Source organism: Drosophila persimilis, unplaced genomic scaffold (genome assembly GCF_003286085.1).
Source record: "Drosophila persimilis strain 14011-0111.01,24,50 unplaced genomic scaffold, DperRS2 tig00000477-arrow-pilon, whole genome shotgun sequence".
Lineage (NCBI taxonomy): Eukaryota > Metazoa > Arthropoda > Insecta > Diptera > Drosophilidae > Drosophila > Drosophila persimilis.
Window position 1 is genome coordinate 5,394,000 of NW_020825313.1, and position 22,746 is coordinate 5,416,745.

The following is a 22,746-nucleotide window of genomic DNA, read 5'->3' on the forward strand; positions in this document are numbered from 1 at the left end:
GGACGGCACTCAGCTTGAGACGCTGGACTCGAAAACGATGAGGTCGCGGTTCCTACGACCGGTCGGCTGACGGGCCGACGAGGACGGCGCTCGGCGTAGATGGCGGCGGTGCAGCCGGGGCTGGACGGGCTGGGCGACGAGGGCGGCGTCCGGCGTGGGCCGATGTAGCTGTCGACTGTATTTCCGAGGCTGAGCGGGCTGGACAGCGAGGCGCGGATATGTGGAGTAGCGTGTGGCCATGTCTGGATACGATGAACTAGGAGGAAGGAAAGTGGTCGAAGAAGTATTAGTAATGAAACTTGGAGCTTTGGAAGGTACATTCGCGTTATTGTTGGACGGAACTAGGGCGTTCTACTGGGAGGAGAACGACCTTTACAACAGGCCTTTTAAGGACCCCGCGGGCAGTAAGGATATCTACCACACGGACTCTATCGTCAGCGCCGGGATACACGGACTGGACTCTCCCGAGCCGCCATTCATTGGAGGGCAGGTTGTCTTCTTTGACGACAACCATATCCCCAACCTGGAGGTTTGGCGTCGGCGTCTGCCACTTAGTGCGCTTGTGGAGCTCTTTGAGGTATTCCTCTTTCCACCGCTGGCAAAACTGTTGGGTGAGGGCCTTTATTTCGGGTTCGGCCGTAGACATCAAGGGTCCCCCGGTAAGGAAGTGCCCGGGAGTAAGGGCCAGAAACTCAGTTGGATCTTCGGACATCGGCGAGAGCGGCCTGGAATTCAGGCGTGCTTCGATCTTTGCGAGAAGCGTGGAAAGCTCTTCGAAAGTGTACTTCCGAGAGGACGTGGCTTTGTAGAAGACAGTTTTGAAACTCTTCACCCCGGCTTCCCACAGACCTCCCATGTGTGGAGCTCCTGGTGGAATAAAACGCCACGAAACCCGGTGATGGCTGTACGCACCAGTTATCGAGCCCTTGAATGCTTCTAGGAATTCACGGGAAAGCACCTTGGCGGCACCAACGAAAGTTATGCCATTGTCGGAGTGAATGCGCTGCGGACACCCTCGTCGTGCGACGAAACGAGCGAAGGCTGCAAGAAATTTCTAGGTCGTGAGATCCGACGTGGGCTCCAAATGGATCGCCTTCGTGGAAAAACACACGAACACACACACATACCCCTTGTTTATCAGGCACGCTCTGCCTGTGTAATTCCGTATTTCGAAGGGACCCGCGTAGTAAATTCCGGTGTGCGTGAACGGTCTGGAAAAGGACGTTCGTTCCGTAGGAAGATCACCCATCATTTGGGCTTGCAACTTCTGTCTGTGGATGACGCATACATTGCAGGAGTTTACCACCCCCGTCATGAGTTTCTGAACCTTGGGAATCCAGAACTTGGATCGGATAAGTCGCACCATTAGTTGGTTCCCGCCATGAAGAGTTATCCGGTGGGTGAATTGCGCGAGAAGGCGGGAAAGCCGGCAGCGGTACGGCAGAATAATGGGATGCCGTTCGTCGTACTTCAGAAAGGTAGAAGTTGCGATACGGCCACATGCTCTTATGAGCCCATGTTGGTCTAGGAACGGGTTCAAATTCAGGATAGAACTTGACCTTGGCACTGGCCGCTTCTCGCTTAGGCAGTGATACTCTTGGGAGTATTCCCTGCGCTGAGTCTCTAGGATAAGAGTGCGCTCAGCTGCGGTAATGTATTCGCTTGCAAGGTCCGGTTCTACCCCGTAGGTTTCTGCTAATTCCTCCATCCTGCTCAGGAATTCTAGCAGCCCTCCGTTTCCTGAAAAGATCAGGTCCCACTTGCGTATTTTTTCTATTATCGCTACTGCTTCTGGTGATCCTTTCTTTATCTGTTTTGGAAATAGCGATTTCTTCCTGCCTGTCCTGGTCTCCCCTTGACTCTCTTCCATTGTTGATTTTTGTGGTACTCCTTTTGGTGATTGTTGCCTTGGGCTCTTGGTTCTCGGGCTTTTTCCTCGTGTTTGGGTATTTGCTAGTTGTTCTAGCCTCTCTCGAATATGTATTGGGAGGTCTGTTCTCTCCGAAAATTGTAGTAGTTGTTTCTTTTGGGTCTCTAGTCCGTCCAGTTTCTCCAATCCGAATTCCTCACAATAGTTCTGTAACTCCAGTTTCGTTGCTTGGTTTATCCATTGTTTTGCCATCTTGACCTTTGAGATTATGCTTCTTATGCTACCGGCGCCTAAGACCAGAGAGATGGTGGCTGGTCGATGGAATTGCGCATCTGCGAGCTTCAGATCGTCAAATCGAGCCCGGATCGTATCGCTCAAAGGTCGGATCGGCGTGCGGATGCGCAAACGGGGCTCGACCTTCAGGATGGCTTCCAGTCGGAAGTCGCCCGTCTTGGTACGAATGACCGCGGTGCACACCTTCTCGTTGCCGACGCGCGTAGTAGGTAGCTTGAAGGCCGTTTCGAAATCCTTCGATTTAGATGTAGAAGGGAGCTTACGGAGGGCGCCGGGGTTCCTACGACGGGGCGGTTCACGGGGTGACGGGGACGGCACTCAGCTTGAGACGCTGGACTCGAAAACGATGAGGTCGCGGTTCCTACGACCGGTCGGCTGACGGGCCGACGAGGACGGCGCTCGGCGTGAGCCGGCGTAGATGGCGGCGGTGCAGCCGGGGCTGGACGGGCTGGGCGACGAGGGCGGCGTCCGGCGTGGGCCGATGTAGCTGTCGACTGTATTTCCGAGGCTGAGCGGGCTGGACAGCGAGGCGCGGATATGTGGAGTAGCGTGTGGCCATGTCTGGATACGATGAACTAGGAGGAAGGAAAGTGGTCGAAGAAGTATTAGTAATGAAACTTGGAGCTTTGGAAGGTACATTCGCGTTATTGTTGGACGGAACTAGGGCGTTCTACTGGGAGGAGAACGACCTTTACAACAGGCCTTTTAAGGACCCCGCGGGCAGTAAGGATATCTACCACACGGACTCTATCGTCAGCGCCGGGATACACGGACTGGACTCTCCCGAGCCGCCATTCATTGGAGGGCAGGTTGTCTTCTTTGACGACAACCATATCCCCAACCTGGAGGTTTGGCGTCGGCGTCTGCCACTTAGTGCGCTTGTGGAGCTCTTTGAGGTATTCCTCTTTCCACCGCTGGCAAAACTGTTGGGTGAGGGCCTTTATTTCGGGTTCGGCCGTAGACATCAAGGGTCCCCCGGTAAGGAAGTGCCCGGGAGTAAGGGCCAGAAACTCAGTTGGATCTTCGGACATCGGCGAGAGCGGCCTGGAATTCAGGCGTGCTTCGATCTTTGCGAGAAGCGTGGAAAGCTCTTCGAAAGTGTACTTCCGAGAGGACGTGGCTTTGTAGAAGACAGTTTTGAAACTCTTCACCCCGGCTTCCCACAGACCTCCCATGTGTGGAGCTCCTGGTGGAATAAAACGCCACGAAACCCGGTGATGGCTGTACGCACCAGTTATCGAGCCCTTGAATGCTTCTAGGAATTCACGGGAAAGCACCTTGGCGGCACCAACGAAAGTTATGCCATTGTCGGAGTGAATGCGCTGCGGACACCCTCGTCGTGCGACGAAACGAGCGAAGGCTGCAAGAAATTTCTAGGTCGTGAGATCCGACGTGGGCTCCAAATGGATCGCCTTCGTGGAAAAACACACGAACACACACACATACCCCTTGTTTATCAGGCACGCTCTGCCTGTGTAATTCCGTATTTCGAAGGGACCCGCGTAGTAAATTCCGGTGTGCGTGAACGGTCTGGAAAAGGACGTTCGTTCCGTAGGAAGATCACCCATCATTTGGGCTTGCAACTTCTGTCTGTGGATGACGCATACATTGCAGGAGTTTACCACCCCCGTCATGAGTTTCTGAACCTTGGGAATCCAGAACTTGGATCGGATAAGTCGCACCATTAGTTGGTTCCCGCCATGAAGAGTTATCCGGTGGGTGAATTGCGCGAGAAGGCGGGAAAGCCGGCAGCGGTACGGCAGAATAATGGGATGCCGTTCGTCGTACTTCAGAAAGGTAGAAGTTGCGATACGGCCACATGCTCTTATGAGCCCATGTTGGTCTAGGAACGGGTTCAAATTCAGGATAGAACTTGACCTTGGCACTGGCCGCTTCTCGCTTAGGCAGTGATACTCTTGGGAGTATTCCCTGCGCTGAGTCTCTAGGATAAGAGTGCGCTCAGCTGCGGTAATGTATTCGCTTGCAAGGTCCGGTTCTACCCCGTAGGTTTCTGCTAATTCCTCCATCCTGCTCAGGAATTCTAGCAGCCCTCCGTTTCCTGAAAAGATCAGGTCCCACTTGCGTATTTTTTCTATTATCGCTACTGCTTCTGGTGATCCTTTCTTTATCTGTTTTGGAAATAGCGATTTCTTCCTGCCTGTCCTGGTCTCCCCTTGACTCTCTTCCATTGTTGATTTTTGTGGTACTCCTTTTGGTGATTGTTGCCTTGGGCTCTTGGTTCTCGGGCTTTTTCCTCGTGTTTGGGTATTTGCTAGTTGTTCTAGCCTCTCTCGAATATGTATTGGGAGGTCTGTTCTCTCCGAAAATTGTAGTAGTTGTTTCTTTTGGGTCTCTAGTCCGTCCAGTTTCTCCAATCCGAATTCCTCACAATAGTTCTGTAACTCCAGTTTCGTTGCTTGGTTTATCCATTGTTTTGCCATCTTGACCTTTGAGATTATGCTTCTTATGCTACCGGCGCCTAAGACCAGAGAGATGGTGGCTGGTCGATGGAATTGCGCATCTGCGAGCTTCAGATCGTCAAATCGAGCCCGGATCGTATCGCTCAAAGGTCGGATCGGCGTGCGGATGCGCAAACGGGGCTCGACCTTCAGGATGGCTTCCAGTCGGAAGTCGCCCGTCTTGGTACGAATGACCGCGGTGCACACCTTCTCGTTGCCGACGCGCGTAGTAGGTAGCTTGAAGGCCGTTTCGAAATCCTTCGATTTAGATGTAGAAGGGAGCTTACGGAGGGCGCCGGGGTTCCTACGACGGGGCGGTTCACGGGGTGACGGGGACGGCACTCAGCTTGAGACGCTGGACTCGAAAACGATGAGGTCGCGGTTCCTACGACCGGTCGGCTGACGGGCCGACGAGGACGGCGCTCGGCGTGAGCCGGCGTAGATGGCGGCGGTGCAGCCGGGGCTGGACGGGCTGGGCGACGAGGGCGGCGTCCGGCGTGGGCCGATGTAGCTGTCGACTGTATTTCCGAGGCTGAGCGGGCTGGACAGCGAGGCGCGGATATGTGGAGTAGCGTGTGGCCATGTCTGGATACGATGAACTAGGAGGAAGGAAAGTGGTCGAAGAAGTATTAGTAATGAAACTTGGAGCTTTGGAAGGTACATTCGCGTTATTGTTGGACGAAACTAGGGCGTTCTACTGGGAGGAGAACGACCTTTACAACAGGCATTTTAAGGACCCCGCGGGCAGTAAGGATATCTACCACACGGACTCTATCGTCAGCGCCGGGATACACGGACTGGACTCTCCCGAGCCGCCATTCATTGGAGGGCAGGTTGTCTTCTTTGACGACAACCATATCCTCAACCTGGAGGTTTGGCGTCGGCGTCTGCCACTTAGTGCGCTTGTGGAGCTCTTTGAGGTATTCCTCTTTCCACCGCTGGCAAAACTGTTGGGTGAGGGCCTTTAAATGCTGCCATCGATTGATTATTGATTTAAGGTCACCCTTTATTTCGGGTTCGGCCGTAGACATCAAGGGTCCCCCGGTAAGGAAGTGCCCGGGAGTAAGGGCCAGAAACTCAGTTGGATCTTCGGACATCGGCGAGAGCGGCCTGGAATTCAGGCGTGCTTCGATCTTTGCGAGAAGCGTGGAAAGCTCTTCGAAAGTGTACTTCCGAGAGGACGTGGCTTTGTAGAAGACAGTTTTGAAACTCTTCACCCCGGCTTCCCACAGACCTCCCATGTGTGGAGCTCCTGGTGGGATAAAACGCCACGAAACCCGGTGATGGCTGTACGCACCAGTTATCGAGCCCTTGAATGCTTCTAGGAATTCACGGGAAAGCACCTTGGCGGCACCAACGAAAGTTTTGCCATTGTCGGAGTGAATGCGCTGCGGACACCCTCGTCGTGCGACGAAACGAGCGAAGGCTGCAAGAAATTTCTAGGTCGTGAGATCCGACGTGGGCTCCAAATGGATCGCCTTCGTGGAAAAACACACGAACACACACACATACCCCTTGGTTATCAGGCACGCTCTGCCTGTGTAATTCCGTATTTCGAAGGGACCCGCGTAGTAAATTCCGGTGTGCGTGAACGGTCTGGAAAAGGACGTTCGTTCCGTAGGAAGATCACCCATCATTTGGGCTTGCAACTTCTGTCTGTGGATGACGCATACATTGCAGGAGTTTACCACCCCCGTCATGAGTTTCTGAACCTTGGGAATCCAGAACTTGGATCGGATAAGTCGCACCATTAGTTGGTTCCCGCCATGAAGAGTTATCCGGTGGGTGAATTGCGCGAGAAGGCGGGAAAGCCGGCAGCGGTACGGCAGAATAATGGGATGCCGTTCGTCGTACTTCAGAAAGGTAGAAGTTGCGATACGGCCACATGCTCTTATGAGCCCATGTTGGTCTAGGAACGGGTTCAAATTCAGGATAGAACTTGACCTTGGCACTGGCCGCTTCTCGCTTAGGCAGTGATACTCTTGGGAGTATTCCCTGCGCTGAGTCTCTAGGATAAGAGTGCGCTCAGCTGCGGTAATGTATTCGCTTGCAAGGTGGTCCTCTTGTCCGGTGACCAGCTTCCGGCAGCGTTTTGTGAAGCGAAGGACATAAGCATGGACTCGCAGGGCTCTCTCCAGATTGGAGAACCGATCGAGAAAGTCTTCGGATGGGCTCGGTGCAAAGTGAACCTTCATCCCACGTTGCTCGAGGGTTATATAGCGGGATCGTCCCCGCCTTGGGCTGGCCATTGATGCTGGGGCCCTTGCAACCACGCTGGTCCGTGCCACCAGAGTTGGTTCTCGACGGGCTCCTGTAAGGATACGCCCCTGCTGGCGAGGTCGGCGGGATTTCGTGCGGTCGGAATGTGACCCAATTCTCGACCTCGGTGGCTTGGGAAATTCTGGTCACTCGGTTGGCCACGAAGGTAGTCCAGTGGCAAGCAGGCTTTTTCAGCCAGGACAGTACTATAGCGGAATCTGTCCAGAAGTAACAGGTTGTAGGTGCGCTTGGCATATTTGGCAGGATAGCTGTCGCCATTTCGGACAGTAGCACGGCGCCGCATAGCTCTAACCGGGGGAGCGATAGTCTTAACGGGTGCGACTCGTGTTTTCGCGGTGAGCAACTGCACCTTGACCAGGGGGTGAGTCTCGATGCGTACGTAGATCGTCGCACCGTACGCCTTTTCGGAGGCATCGCAAAATCCGTGATGCTCGACCCTTACAGATGGTTCGGAGCCAATCCACCTTGGAATGCGGATCAGGTCGAGAGCGGAGTAGCTCTGCAGAAAACTAATCCAGCGCTGACGCATCTCGGTCGGAAGATCTTCGTCCCATCCCACTTCTTGCAACCAGATCTCTTGCATGAAGATCTTTGACCAGACAATGAAAGGAGCCAACCAGCCCGCAGGGTCGAACAACATTGCTATCTGGGAAAGCACCGCTCGCTTGGTATGGGATGCCGTAGATGCCAGTTCTGGCGGAACGAAGAAGAAATCGTCTGTTGTCGCCTTCCAGCGAATTCCGAAAGTCTTGGCTGTGCTTTCTGCCTCGATTTCAAGGAAGTCGGTGTGAAGGAGATGGTCATTCGGAATGGTAGTCAGGATATCCTTGTGGTTGGACGTCCATTTTCTCAGTGGAAACCCGGCAGAACTCAGGGCGGCCTGTAACTCGCGGATAGCTAGCTGAGCCTCAGTGGGAGAGTCTGCTCCCGCTAGGACGTCGTCGACATACATACAGGACCGAATGATGTGACTGGCTCTCGGGAATCGGGACTGGAAATCGTCTGCAAGCCGTTGCAACGCCTGGATGGCGAGAAAGGGAGCACAATTGACCTCAAAGGTAACAGTTTGCAACTCATAGTCGCGTATCTCGCCCTCCTTGTTGCGAAACAATATTCGCTGGAAGGGGGTGTGCTTCGGATCTACCCAAATCTGCCGATACATCTTGGTGATGTCAGCATTGAAGACGTACAGGTAGTAGCGCTACTTCAGGATCTGAAGGCCCTGAGAACAGGGCCGGGGTGCAGAAGATCATTCAAGCTGATACCGTTACTCGACGGGCTGGATGCGTTAAATACAACGCGGACTTTCGTGGTGGTGCTATCAGGCTTGAAGATAGCGTGGTGCGGCAGGTAGTAGGTTGAGGACCCATGAATCGGAGGAGCTTCTGTCATGTGATCAAGGTCTAGGTATTCTTGGATCACGGAGTCGTATTGCGCTTGTAAGGTAGAGTCTCTTTTTAAACGATTTTCGTTCCGCAGAAACCGAGTCAGGGCAATCGATCTTGAATACCCCAGATCGGATCAGAGACGATCTGGGTCACGGAACGGCAACGCGACAACGTACTTGCCGTTCGACGTTCTCGAAGTGGTTCGGAGGAAATTGCTTTCGCAGTAGGCATCCGACTCGCCTACGATTTTCACCGGTAGTGTCTCCACCTCCCAAAACTTGGTAAGAAGCTGGTCTAAGGGAGCCTCTAGCTCGCTCGAAACTTGCGTAGAGAAGGATGAAATACTGCTTTGTACAGTATTGGGCACTTGGCCGGTAAGTACCCACCTGAAAATGGTTTCCTGCCCGAGGAGAGAGCCACAGATGTTGGTCTATGAGCCGCTTAATAGGATGGACGGAAGGATATCCGCTCCAATCAGGACATCAATTTGTGAACTCTCGTGGAAGGTCGGGTCTGCCCATGCAAGGCCCGGCAGGTCTCGAAACGAAGTTTGCGAAATCGGATAGGATGGCAGGTGACCTGCCAGTTCCGGCAGAACATAGGCCGTGGCGTTTAAGTGCAAGTCCGGCCTCGTCGTGGAATGGATGGCAAAATGACAGATCTTCGTGGATTGAGCGGATACTGTACGATTGATTCCCGAGACTTGTGCCTGGATGAGTCGGAACGGCAACTTGATTATGTTAAAAAGACGTTCCGTGATAAACCTTGCCTCGGATCCCGGGTCGATTAGAGCGCGGGCGCGGAAATTTGTCCCCAGGTGGCAAATATTAATGATTGCTGTTCCCAGAAGGACAGCTCTTTGGCCGGAGGCGAAATAATTTTGAACGCTGGGTGGGGCGTCGGAAGAACTTGGACTCGGTACGACTGGGGAGGTGGAATCACGGGCGACTGGAGTGCCACGGTGCAGGAGCGTGTGGTGTCGGTCCCCACAAGTACTGCAGTTATGGGCACTTTGGCATTCCCGGATCTGATGGCCTCGTGCGAAACAGTTGAGACAAAGCTGCTTTTGTTTGATGCAGCTGGAACGAGCATCAGCGTTCATTTGGAGAAAGTCCGGGCATAGCCGAATTGGGTGATTCTCTTTCCCGCAAAGATCACACGCTCTCCGGTTCGGATTTACGGTTGTCTCGAAGGAGTGAACCCTCCGAGGTGACGGAATCTTCCCACAAAGCCCGGGTCGACTTCTGTAATTTGGAGGCACAAATAGTCACCAGCAAGCTGTCCCAGTTTTCGGTGGAGACCTTTGAGTGGGCCAGTGCTTAAAACTCCTTGGATGGTGCTGAGAAGCTCCTTTAGCGCACGACTGGACTCGGTACCAACGGAAGCCAATGAAAGGAGGATATTTATTTGGTTAGTCACCAGGAGCCTGTTATTTTCGTACCGGTCCCGAAGGGCATTCCAGGCAGCCTCGAAGCCGTCATTTGTGAGTGGGGACTTTTCCACTATGGCCTTCGGATCACCTCTGGTCTTAGTGGTGAGGTGGTACAGCTTTTCCACGGGAGACAGCCTGGGATTCTGTATGTAGATCGCAGTAAACAGGTCTCGGAACGTAGGCCAGCTGACGTAATCCCCAGCGAAAACTTCGATGTCGCATGGGGGAAGTCTGCAGCCGCCGTGGAAATCTGGCTGTGCGGCGGGACGGACTGCTGGTTGTTGGAGCTGATCAGTGAGATCAGCAACGCACTGTTCGTACACCGTAAAACAGTCATTGAACTTCGATTGAAGGTCCGCTTCAGCCTGCGCACCGTCTTCAGCCACAACCACGAAACAATTTTTGTGCTTCGGATTTGGTCACGGCGTACCGTGGCAAGCGAGGCAGATGGAGTGCGAGGATTCGGAAGGTTTATTCGCTCTCCGAAATGCATAAGTTTGCGTGAGGCTGCTCCAAATTTAGCCATTGCTGTAGTGGCAGCGGAGTGAGCCATTGTGTGGGAGGGTTGAGAATGGCTTGGACTGGCAGTACGCGCTGGCACCTTAAGCGTGACCCGCGACGGGAATAGGACCGATCTGGTCTTCGCACCCGCGGAGCTTGTGGTGGGCCCGGGAGTACTGGATGACTTAACTTTGCGTGTCACCGAGGTGGGTGTTTCTGGGGCGGACGAGCTGCGTGGTCTTCTGACACTTGGAGAGGTCACGGACAAAAGTTTTTTGCTCTCTTCACGCCCTGTTGGCATATTCGGAAATCACACGAAGAAAGGAGAACAAAGGAAGTGTGGGGCGAATGGCCACAACCTTGGTTGTATACGGAGATTAGGATGAAAATTGAGGATGAACAATAATATTGAGGCGCGAGGTATCAATATATAGAGTCGGTTGCAAACGGCCGTCTAAAACAATATACCCTCGAAATGCAGGGTAGCGCGTAACTTGACGCTCCGTTACGGTCAAGCGCGGCACCGAAAAATATTCTCCCACCAACAACAACGCAAGCAAAACGGTGGAGAAGCGAAAACGAAAGGAAAGACGAAAAGAATGCACCGCTGCTGTTGCTTGTATGTGTGTGTGTGTATGGATGTAAGTGCTAGGTACGGTGCCTTGAGTTAACGCAATTGAGCAACGGGTAACCGTTTTAAATACAAGATGTGTGTATGTATATAGATATGCAAGAATATGCTACTTTAAAAGGAATGCGTACTTATGTATGTATATGTAAATAAATATGCGCTGGGCGTATGAAATCGTGTATTAGGTTATGGACAATATAATTAGTTAAGAAAGGGGCGACGTAGTGACCCGTGTTAGTTTATATATGTATGTAATTATAAAACCAAAAAACTGTGCAGAATATGTATGTGCATATGTATGTCCGTTTGTCAGCCGCGAAAACTCAGCTGGTAGCTGGGAGAGGAAGGCAGATGAGTTACCGACAGATATGCATACATATGTGTATGAATGTAAGCGCTGGATCGGAGGCGGATTAAATTGGTCCCGCTGCAGGTGAATGCTTTTTACTTCACTGTGGCACAACTGATTGCACAGACAACGGAACTATAAGCACGACCGTTGTATTGGGTATGTAGATGTGGGTACGAGCACTCGAAGAAGCGGAGAGCGCCCGGAATTGCCAAGAATATGGCGCCGTCGATAGAACGGTGAAAGGAAAGACGCGGCACGTATATATATGTATATATGTCCAGCCGAATGGGACCAGGTGAGGAGCCACTGGAGATGGGCAGATGGGGAATCCGTACTTATCTTGGAGGTTGGGAATTGTCCGCCGGTGCTTGCTGGTGTGGACTTCTCCTTTTGTTTAGGCGAAGATCCGGCTCGAAGGACCAATGTTTGTAGGGGGGCGGACGAAGCTCAAGTCTCCAATGACGATATGGATGATGAAGTGAAACCTCCTGTAGCCGTCGCAAGAAAAGAAAATGCCGTGGTGCTTTGTGGTAAATGTGTAGTATTTATTTCGGGGGTCACGCGGTAGATCGTGCGTTTGAAACGGGGGTTGAAACGTCACTAAACTAGGCCTTACGATCTATGGTCCATGATGGCTTGAGCGCCGGGTGGATAGTGGGTCGTAAAATCTCCCGAGCGCCCCTCCGAGCGCGCGAGAGTGAGTTGGGACCGGAGCGCACGAAGTTGGCACAGTGCACGGCACTCATCTGCTGCTGGCCTGAACACCAAGTATTTGTCATACTTAAAAAAAAATAAATCCAGGCTCTATAAAAAGTACCAAAAGTCGGGCTCCACGTTGGCCTTAGCTCTATACTCCTCCGCTCGCTCTCTGTTCCTTGCCATTAATAGTCAGTGCTATAATCATTACCTTTCACAATATAGTACAAACTTTTGTAGTGCTCCTGAAAAATTATATTCGTTCGTTAACTCTAAGCGTAAGTCAAACGCTTTTCCTCCGTCCCTTCATTACCAGAACAAAACAGAAGCTTCTGCTGTTGGTATTGCAAATTTATTCGCTACCTTTTTCCAAACAACGTACTCGTCTCATATTTACAGCGCATCCATTCCGTATCCGTTCCAGCTACCTCACGCTAACAGCAATTTTCTGTCTATTTTCGAGGCAAGCGTTGCTTTGCAAGGTTTGTCTTCTATGGACATATCGTTTTCTGTGGGTCCATATAAGGTACCAAGTTTCATTTTAAAACACTGTACCTAGTCCCTTTGCAAACCCTTGACCTTTCTCTTCAACCTCTCTTTGGAACAGTTTTGTCTCCCTGTAATTTTGAATGAGTCCTACATCATTCCGCTTCACAAAAAAGGTTAAAGATCAAACATTGAAAACTATCGTGGTATCGCAAAGCTTTCCGCCATCGCGAAGCTTCTTGAGTTCCTGGTCACCCGGCAACTGCAACATCTTTGTTGCAGCTTGATATCTCCGTCGCAACACGGTTTTTTCAGACATCGTTCAACATCGACTAACCTTCTTGAGTTTTCTAACCTAATCCACCGTGGTTTTCAAATTGGTTTGCAGACGGATGTAGTTTTTACGGACTTCAGCAAGGCATTCGATTCTGTGAACCATGCTCTGCTTATTCACAAGCTCTCTTTATTAGGGTTCCCAACGAATCTTCTAGATTGGATTTTGTCCTTTCTCTCTAACCGTACTCAACGTGTTTTGTTTTCTAACGTGTTGTCAAATACTGTTAACGTTACTTCAGGTGTGCCACAGGGAAGTCATCTGGGCCCGCTTCTGTTTTTTTTATTTGTGAATGACCTTCCTCAAGTTATAACATACTCTACTACACTAATGTATGCTGATGATGTCAAAATCTGTCTTTCTTACTCTGATTGGTATTTGCACACACGCCTTCAACTTGATCTAAGTGAACTACTGTTGTGGTGTTCAACTAATTTTCTTTTTCTGAACCTTTCCAAATGCAAACTTATGACATTTTACCGTCGCGCTCCTCATTTTGTCCCATATGTTCTAGGAAATCATGTCCTTGAGCGAATTTCGAGTTTAAATGACCTCGGAGTCCTTTTTGATCATAAGATGTGTTTTAACACCCATATAGCTGCAACTGTAAATAAAGCTAAGGGTGTTTTAGCGTTCATCAAGCTTTGGTCCAAGGAGTTTGACGACCCGTACGTTACGAAACAACTATACATCTCGTTAGTACGTCCTATATTGGAGTATTGTTCTTGTGTGTGGAGCCTGCAGCATAAAGAGCAGCAGGTTGTTATTGAATCCGTGCAAAAGCAATTTTTAATTTTTGCCCCCTAACTTTAACTGGGACTCGGGTAGAATCTTGCCACCCTACCGGTCTAGGCTAAATCTTATTGACCTGCCGTCGTTGCACCATCGCAGAATATGCAATGGCGTTATGTTCGTGCACAAGCTCCTTCTCGGGATTGTTGACTCCCAAACTCTGTTGGGTCAGATTGACTTGGCCGTCCCATCTAGACCTACCCGTACTTTTATGCCAATCCGTTTACCCATATGTAGGTCAAATTATAACTCCCTCTGTCATTCCTTATCCTTTGAACTGTCCCTTAGACTAATTGCATGCAATATTTATAATCACCTAAATTTAACTAACTTTTTACTTCTCTTTTTTCCTCCTTTTGTAATTAAGTAGCATTATTAACAGACAATTGTTAATTTAATAAATAAATAAATATTAAGGCTAGATTAACCAAATTTGGTATCCACACTCCTATTAGTTCTCACTATAAAACGTATATTTCAAAATTTCGCCAGACCCCCTTCCGACCACACAAAAAACGAAGATCTGTGGCATCCACAATATTGAAGATTCGAGAAAACTAAAAACGCACAGTCATAAAGAATGAATATATCTATCAGGTTGCTTAATCTGGATCAGATCGGATCATTTTTATAGCCAAAAGGAACAAATCAATTTGCAGTGGCTACGCAGCGCCCGACGACACGCTCAGACTGATTTTCTGTCTCTCTCGCACGCACTCTTTGTCGTGTCGTTTAATATTCGCGGCGTCTGCCGGAGGAGAGCCATAATGACTATGTATTGGGTATAAATGGAGAGTTGCGGTCGCCGCAGCAACTCACAACGTTAGCACTCGTTTCAAGTTAGAAACAGTTCAAAGTTTCTGATAGAAAATGAGCAGCACTGATTTTGACATGCCTTCTTATAAGTTCTCTATTAAAACTATTCAAAGTTTCATCAATGTTCCTTTATCTTCATGCTGCTTCATGTTGCGTCATGCACTTGAAATTGTCACCGTCCGCTGTAGCTCAACGAGAGCTGGCGTTCACTGCAGTTTATGTCAGTAAATGGTGCATTAAAGTGGGAACAGGATAGTGTGCACCAAGCAGTTTACCTCTTATAAGCCGCATTAAAAGGACAATACTAACATGAGACTTTTGTTAAAATTTTTTTATTTTCGCCTTTTTATTGAAATGATAAGATTTCGTATTTTGTAGGCAACACATAAAAAATCAAACCGACTTACTTATATTAAGGATGTTTATAATGTTTGTAATTGTTTATAATTTTCATGATGCCGTTATTTATGTTTACTATTTTTGTATTCATCCCTTTCGTAATAATCTCTAAGTTGTATGTATTTCTAACTAATTTTATTATATTTTTCCAACTAAGTTTTGTTAAAAGGCCTCGACAAAAACCAAAAACCCAAAATAGTAATTTAATTTCTATAAATATTTATTCGATGGGTAGATGGAATTAAAGACATTTCCACAAATTAACTGAACTAGTACCTATATCGGAACCGACGCATTATACTGTCGACTTACCTAAAATGATAAATGCAAATTTATTTTAAATATCCGTTATCAAATAATGTACGACGTAATATTTGAATTCCGCATCCGTAAAAATACATGCGCTGATGCTCATCTAGCAACATCCCTTTTATATCAGCTATACATGTGCATCCAACACGAATGAATTGATGCGTCATCAAATTGATCCTATATATCTGTTTATCTACACTGCATGAATAACCAAATAGCTGAGATCCTTCACTTTCATTATCTTGTTGTAATGACACTGCATTAACCTGCGCATTGTGCAGACCCAAAAATGCTGTATTCTGCTGAACTGTGAAGTTATCCAAATTTAGAATGGTATACTGTATATTTTCGTCATCGCCGCCAGACAAAACGTGCAAAAGCTGTCCATAAATTTTTATATCTAAAGTATTAATGCCACCGTCGTGCAGCTGGAGCTGAAAACGTTGTTTGGAAAGCTTCTGGTCAAAACCGTAGATTTCCCCGTTGGTTGTTGTGATAAGCAATATACTTTTGCTATTGATCCAATGCATTTTAAGTGGACATCTTTTTATGTCCAGAAAATTAATTAAGTGTAGTTCTAAAGGTCTTTCAAAAAGCCAACGATAAACACGAATCTCTCCTTCAGCACTGGCTATATATAACGTAAAAATACCCGAAAGGGTATGCTGTGCGATGGAAATTGCCATCAATCTTGCTTCAAGAGCGCAGATTTTTGATTCTGACGTACTTAGCACTTTGTGGGTACACAGCTCACTAACATTGCACGCACTAGCATCTTTTTCGTCAATTTGATTAATGCAAAGTTGAGATCGTCCGCCGACTGAGAAAATAAGCCACGTAAATAAACCATTTTCGAACTTATAGAGACAAGTTTCTAAACAACGTACACTTGAAATGTGGGAGTGAAGTTCGGCACAATGAATTAAATTGTCGTTGACTAGCTTGGCAATCTTTATAATATTATCATCACCTGCTGACAGAAGCAAGGGCGTAAGAGCATTGTGGCCCGTAAGAAGTTTTATTGTGTTACAATTACGAGCGTGCCAGTTAATACGCTGTACATTTATCTCGTTGACTTCATTGCAAAGTGAGCTACGGTAAAAAAACACCTTTTTGTGCTTTATAAAAAATATACAAAGTATATCATTATGTAGATGGTAGTCCCAGTAACGATGCCCACCCCCACAAGCTATCTGCACGAGCACATCGTGTTTACGCGACCAGGCCACAATGTGATTATCATTGAAACCAAGAAGTAAATCTTCACCTGGGGACGCTTCAACCCAACCTAATGGGACTCTCTCCCGTTGCAGAACTGTTAAACTATTATCAGCAAATCTCAAACGTAGATATTTTAAATAAGGCTCATGGCCTCCGCTCATTACGTGGAGTTCGTGACTATTTATATTCAATAACTTTAAAAAAGTTGAACCCATGTTTCCATGCAAACATTTGACAGTATTTTTCAACTCAAAATTCTTCCCAGCACAGCGGTAGTATACCATGACGTGACCCTTACGATTACTTAAGAAGAGATATTTTTCTACTACAAGCAAGGCGGCAGTTGTCCAGGACCTACCAAAATTATTCAGCAAAATATGTGAATCCAAGTCCAACTTACGTCCCTTTAGAAGCTGGCAATTTCCTAATTCATCGGATACAAGATAATGTTCTTTGGTTAAAAAATGAAATGCTCGAATTGTCCCTTTCAGTCTTACGCCATCAAAAATTATCTCGAAATTTTTTTTTTTTACATTGTAACTGTGCAATGTTATTCTCTTATAACCACAAGTAGCAATGACTCCATCAAACGCTGCTAGCACTGTACGTTTGTAGTAGGGAAAATTCGACACTAGATACCACTTTTCAACATGCGGCGATATTGTTTCTAGGTTCATATAAAATATACGATTTTTGCTACTTAGGCCAACAATAGTCTTATCATTAACAAATTTTAGCTTTCCGATAAACTCACTTGTGGCATCTATGTCATCCACCATGGTTAATCGGTTTTTCTGTCGGTTAAAAATGTTTTTAATGTTATAAGCAACTACATTTCCTATTGAACTGGTACTATAGAGTGTAGAAGTAGCTTTGTCAAAACCTAACCGCCATATAGGTGCCCCAAATTGTTGCCGACGTTTTAATAACAAATCACCGGAACAGTTCCAAATACACACATACGAATCCTCACCAGCACTTATTACACATACGCGGCCACCTGCATCATAAATGGTTATATCGTATTACCGTCCTTTTTTGTTAGGAAAGCTTACCATTTTCGACTATGATAGAGCTCATAACTCGTGAAGTATGTCCAAAGCAGCTAAACATAGGTTTTATATAGAAGGTTTTCCATGAACCGACCTTTTGAATTTTCCAGAACTTCACAGAACGATCATCAGATGTAGTAACTAAAATCTTCAACGCCAGGTTAAAATTGATGGAGTAGATAACCCCATTATGTGCTTGAATACGTAACAGCAATGGATATATTTTTGTACAATTAATTGTATCGGAATCTACAGGACATTGTGTATGCCAAATCAACAATTCACCAAACGCATTTCCACTTATTATTGCCAAATCATTATAGTTATTGCCATACAGACGCGTATGGTAAAGCATGGAGCAATCGGTACAGCTTGCTAATTCCAACACAGAACAGACCATTGATGAGATGCTACACTGAAGGTATAAAAAGGCACTGTGAGACATGTGCACCACTAGCTTCCAATCTTTTTTTTCATCATTGTCAAAAATAACCGCAGCATTAATCCAGTCTCTTGTTTCGCCTTCGTAAATCAATTGAAACGGCTCACTTTTCTCATTAACGCTATAAATGAATAACGAGAATGCATTTTCGCCATATAGCAATAACAGATGTTGTGCGTCATGACAAGAACTCAATGCAAATCCATGTACTTTAGATTGACGAGCGCCTAGTGGCAATTGAACGGATTCTTTCGGGGTATGCAAAACCGCTTGATTTCCATGGCCTCCACATAGCAAAACAATAACAAATTATAAAATAAAATGTACTATAAGTATATGCAGCTGTGGAAATACTTACCGACCAATATAAATTTGGATGACACGTGCAAACCCAATACGTCCGAAATTAACGTCATGACAAATCAAAGTTAGAGATGTACAATATTAGATACACTCATAACACCAGCAAGATCTTTTTTTCTATAGTGATCGACCAGAATCTAAGGGTGGATTCCTGTTATGGCCTTTTCCCACAGGAAGCATCAAAGGGGAACGTTGGGATTTTTGAAAGATGTGACACACCGAAACCCACTGAGCACCATCCATCAAAAACAGCAGTTGACCATAATAACAACAAAATTTTGGTCTGTATTGTGCAATTTTAACAAGTTGATTGGAAGTTGATTAGGACTTGGCTGGTGCTCCCTCGGCGTTTTCTGCTACTTCTTCTGAAATTCCAGCCTTCCCTGAGAAATCTTTACTTACACCAGCTTTCATTTTGTCGTCTTGTTCTTGGATTTTTATTTCTTGTCTTGCACGATTTATTATTGCTGGCGTGAATTATTTTTTCTTGATGTTAATTTTTTTCAGGATTTCAAATAAAAACTAACTGCTAAACATCACATAGAAACGTTCGGATTCGAAACAGCCTAGATAGTTGGTGGACTAATATGCTATTTATTGGCTCTGCACACTGAGTACATCCCGGGAAACGGTGGGACTTTTGACAGATGTGAAACTCCGAGGCAAACTGGAACCATCCACCATCAGTCAAAAACAGGTGAGGCACAATATTAAGTTCATAGTATTTTCGCGAAAAGCTTGTTATTTTTTTGTGAAAACTTAGCAATAGCAAGACTTTGCTATTGTTCAAATGAAGAAGCAGCCAGCAAACTGGCAGAAAATGTTCTGCCTGCATGATCCGTCCAAGTCAACCTCTATTATGTACGAAAAGAATTCAGCAACATCTGCAGAGAAAAACTTTTATCTGCCAACTAAAAAATATTTACTTGTATTTTTTTGGTTCTATCTTCTGACCATCCCAGATCAAGCCTTTAATGGCTCGGCCATTTCCATATACACATGGGAGCAATTTTTTTCGGCCAAATATCTATCAGCATGCTCTCCAGTTCGGCAGTTCCAGTTCCGTAAATCATTTTTTGTTGTGAATGCCAATTATTCAGAATTGCATTTGAAGCCCATCGGCTAACAATCGCATAGCAACGTGCGAAAAAAAATGGCAGGAGGGTTGATAATCAAATCGATAGCTCTATCGATACGGTCGATGGTTGAAAAATTAGTTGACCATCGACGGTTTCGGTTCACCATCCATGGTATCACCACTAACCATACAGTATATTGATGAGCCAGTTCATACCAGAAAGCGTCACACGATGGGTTACCAGTTTGAATACCCCAGAGACTTCGGCTATGGCATTCGGGTACTGACGATCATTCGGGTACTGAATATCATTTGTGAGCCTTTTGCGATATCATTTATGAGTCGTTTTTGATATAAAATAATATCAAAAGAAATATTTTTTTCGAGCCCATAGCAGTATCAAAAAAGACTCATTAATGATATCGCAAAGGCTCACAAATGATTCCTTTGCGAGCTATCATAAATGATATCGCAAAAGGCTCGCAAGAAATAGTTTTTTCGAGAGTTTTTTTTGGACCCGTTCCCATTTTGTTCCGTAATAAAAAATATTTTTAATTTGTAATATGAAATGAATTTAATGTATATATGTAATATGTATGAACTATGTACTAAAATTTAAGTTTTTTTGCATCACTTTTTTCCAATCTGACCTTCCGTTCCTGACCATACTGGAAATATTTTTGAGTTGTATGGTCGAAATCCTGATTGTCGATCGCAATCTTCTGTTTAAATGCATCTGTAGAAAATATAAAATATATTAAAAATTGGGGAATTACACAAGCTAAAATAGTAAAACTTACTTCGTAGTGCTAAAGTGGTTCGAAGTCCTCTTACACACTTTTTGGAGTCTGTCCCACGCATGTTCAGTAAACTGGAATGCATTACTTTCGCAAAGTAATTCATTTTGTTGGAGTTCGAGTTCCGAAATATTTTGCCTATGATTCAATTTAACCTCAAAATCTCCAGTAGCTCTTTGCACGTGTCGAGCCTCTCCGATTTGCTTTTCTTTTGTAAGACATTTTATTTCTTTTATTAATAATGTACTTACCGATTGGCAGAAATTTCTTTTAAATGTGTAAGAGATGGTAGAGATTTTTAACTTAGCACTGCACAGTTCGACGAAAATAATTAAAATGACGGCGCAAGGAACGCCCGCTTTATTTGCACTTGTTTCTAATGCCACTGATCTGTCGACACGTCATCTGTCGAGACGTGAACACAAAGCCGAAGGAGAATTGCCGGACCGAAGGCACACGAAAGCTTGCTTTTTTTTTGGCTTTCGACCGGCAGCACAGTCGCAGCGCTCTTTCCTATTGTTAAACTCCCACTCGCGAGCTCGTTTGCGAGCGTTTTGCGACACAAAAGCATATCGCTCGTACACAAGCTCGCTCGCGAGCATTTTGCGGAACTCTCGCAAAAGGCACGTTAGTTGGTTTGCTGGGATGAGAGAGCGCAGAGAGAACATCTTTGCATGTGTTAGTATACCGCATTATGTTTCAACAAAAACATGTGATTGTATGCTTCGAGATGTTTTTGAGTATGTTTTGAGATTTTTTTGAACGCTTTGCGGTTTTTTGTTCTTTTGTGCCTCCAGCATATTTTAATCTATGTCTATGCCTATCCAGGTCACGACAAATAATTTTACGTTGCACTGTATTTTCAACTGTATGTCTACACAGAAGGTCGAAAAAAGGTCGAACGAAAAAATGAGTTGTGCGGCTGAGGTTGGATCTCCGTTGGATATACTGAGTTAATATATACATATACATGTTCGAAATCATCAAGATAGACAAAGACTCTATTTTTAAAGTCCATTAATCGACGTATTGTTTGTGTAGTCCAAATTTGTTTTCGTAGGTCCAAAAGGCATGCCTCTGAATACCAAGGACGATTTGGTACAGTGAAGGCTGTTAGATCTCTGCAAGATTCCTTCAGATTTATTTGCCAAAGGCCGTGCTTCAGATCTAAAGATGAAATACTAAAGAAAAATACCATTTATCTTGGGTTGTGGATAAGCATACTTTATCGTCACTGAGTTGACTTTGCGTGAATCTAGATGCATACGAAATTTGCTATCCTGTTGTACTACTGAAACGGGGCTATTCCAAGAACTAGCTGGCGGTGCTCCTTCTTTGACTCCTTAACTAAGCATATCATCGATTTCCGCATGAATCCTTTTTTCCACCGCCGGTGATACTGAGAAATATCTCTGTTTTATTGGCTTCGCCGATGAAAGTAATTTGATTGACTTCTCTAACATAGACGTTTTCCCCATGCCTTCCGTATTCAAATAAATGCCGTTGTTGTTGTTCGGCATTTAACCATTCTGGGAACTCAATCGCATTTATTGAAAACGCTTTTACTAGTTTTTCCATCAGGCCAAAAGTATTCCAAAAATTCATTCCCAGATATATGTAGATTTTTTTATAATTAGGAATTATATATAAGGAAGGAGACGGCGAAAGCCAAATTGCCATCTGCAGCCAGCCGGTATGGTGTCCATGATCCCCTCAAGTACATTGCCCAGCACTGGCAACAGACAGATACCCCGATATGAGGTAGCATCGGTCCGGTCCTTATCGGGTCCCTTCAGAAATGGGAAGTACCCTGTCTTCAGGCAGCGGGAATACATCGCTGTCATGTGCTGAGGGATGGCACGCCACAATTCCTTGCAAATGGCACCTTTGATGCCGTACATGCCGGGAGAGCGTCTGCTCTTCTACATGGCGACGCATGCATTAACCTCAAAAGCTTCGAGGGCTGGTGGAGCCTCGATCGGGTTGGAAATGTGTGCATTTCTGTATTCCAGCAGTTTCAACTTGCTAATTACGTGCAATATAGGGTATATTCTTGCTTATAATCTAGTAATCCGGAATTTAATAATCCTCCATAAGTCTTACCAAATATTTTTTCAATTATCTTTTCATAGTTTTGAAGTTTTAAATGAGACGGGACTATTGGATATAATTTACCTTGAATTTTTTTTTAATTTAAATATTTAGGAACTATCTTGACTTTCGGACAGTAAGAAGAAAAATTATCTTTATTGATGTTGAGGATTTGAGCGCTAGCTGCTGTTTTTGTTGCCACCTGTTGACAGGTTTCACAATTTGGTCTTATTATATCTTCAGCTCCGCAACCGAAGCAAAATATCATCTTGTCAGATTGCAATCTGCGTGTTTATGGCCAAACCTGCGACAATTCCAGCATTGTATCTCTTCTAAGGCTCTAGTTAATTTTAGCTCGAAAATTTCTTGTTCTAATAGATGGTTATTTGAACGTTCCTGGTCATACTCCAATTCATTAATTTGCTTACGTGTGTTTGATTTCAGGTTAGCGGTGTTATTCTTCTGCTCACTCAAAAGCTTCACGTCTACGAACTTCTCAACTGGCTAACCGAATTGCTTTCTATATGCAATAACTCTTTTCTCTTAAACGGTCTCAGATTTCGTTTCAGAATTAACGATAGTTGACTCTCGCTAAAAAGGTATTGCAAGCGATCTAGTAAATGCATAACTCCGTTATTAAATTCGTCAATGCTTTCGTTG

At 46.0% G+C, this 22,746-nt stretch overlaps 1 protein-coding gene across 1 annotated transcript; it reads right to left on the reverse strand.

Moving 5' to 3' along the window:
* Positions 1 to 14,691: 14,691 nt before the first annotated feature.
* LOC6603624 (WD repeat-containing protein 6) lies at positions 14,692 to 18,173 on the reverse strand. Its single transcript, XM_002028562.2, has 3 exons — positions 18,116 to 18,173; positions 17,319 to 18,041; positions 14,692 to 17,263 (listed from the first exon to the last, which is right to left on the reverse strand). Exons 1-3 carry the CDS (start codon positions 18,171 to 18,173, stop codon positions 15,063 to 15,065), a joined length of 2,982 nt encoding a protein of 993 aa, XP_002028598.2. The 3' UTR covers positions 14,692 to 15,062.
* Between the last annotated feature and the right edge of the window lie 4,573 nt (positions 18,174 to 22,746).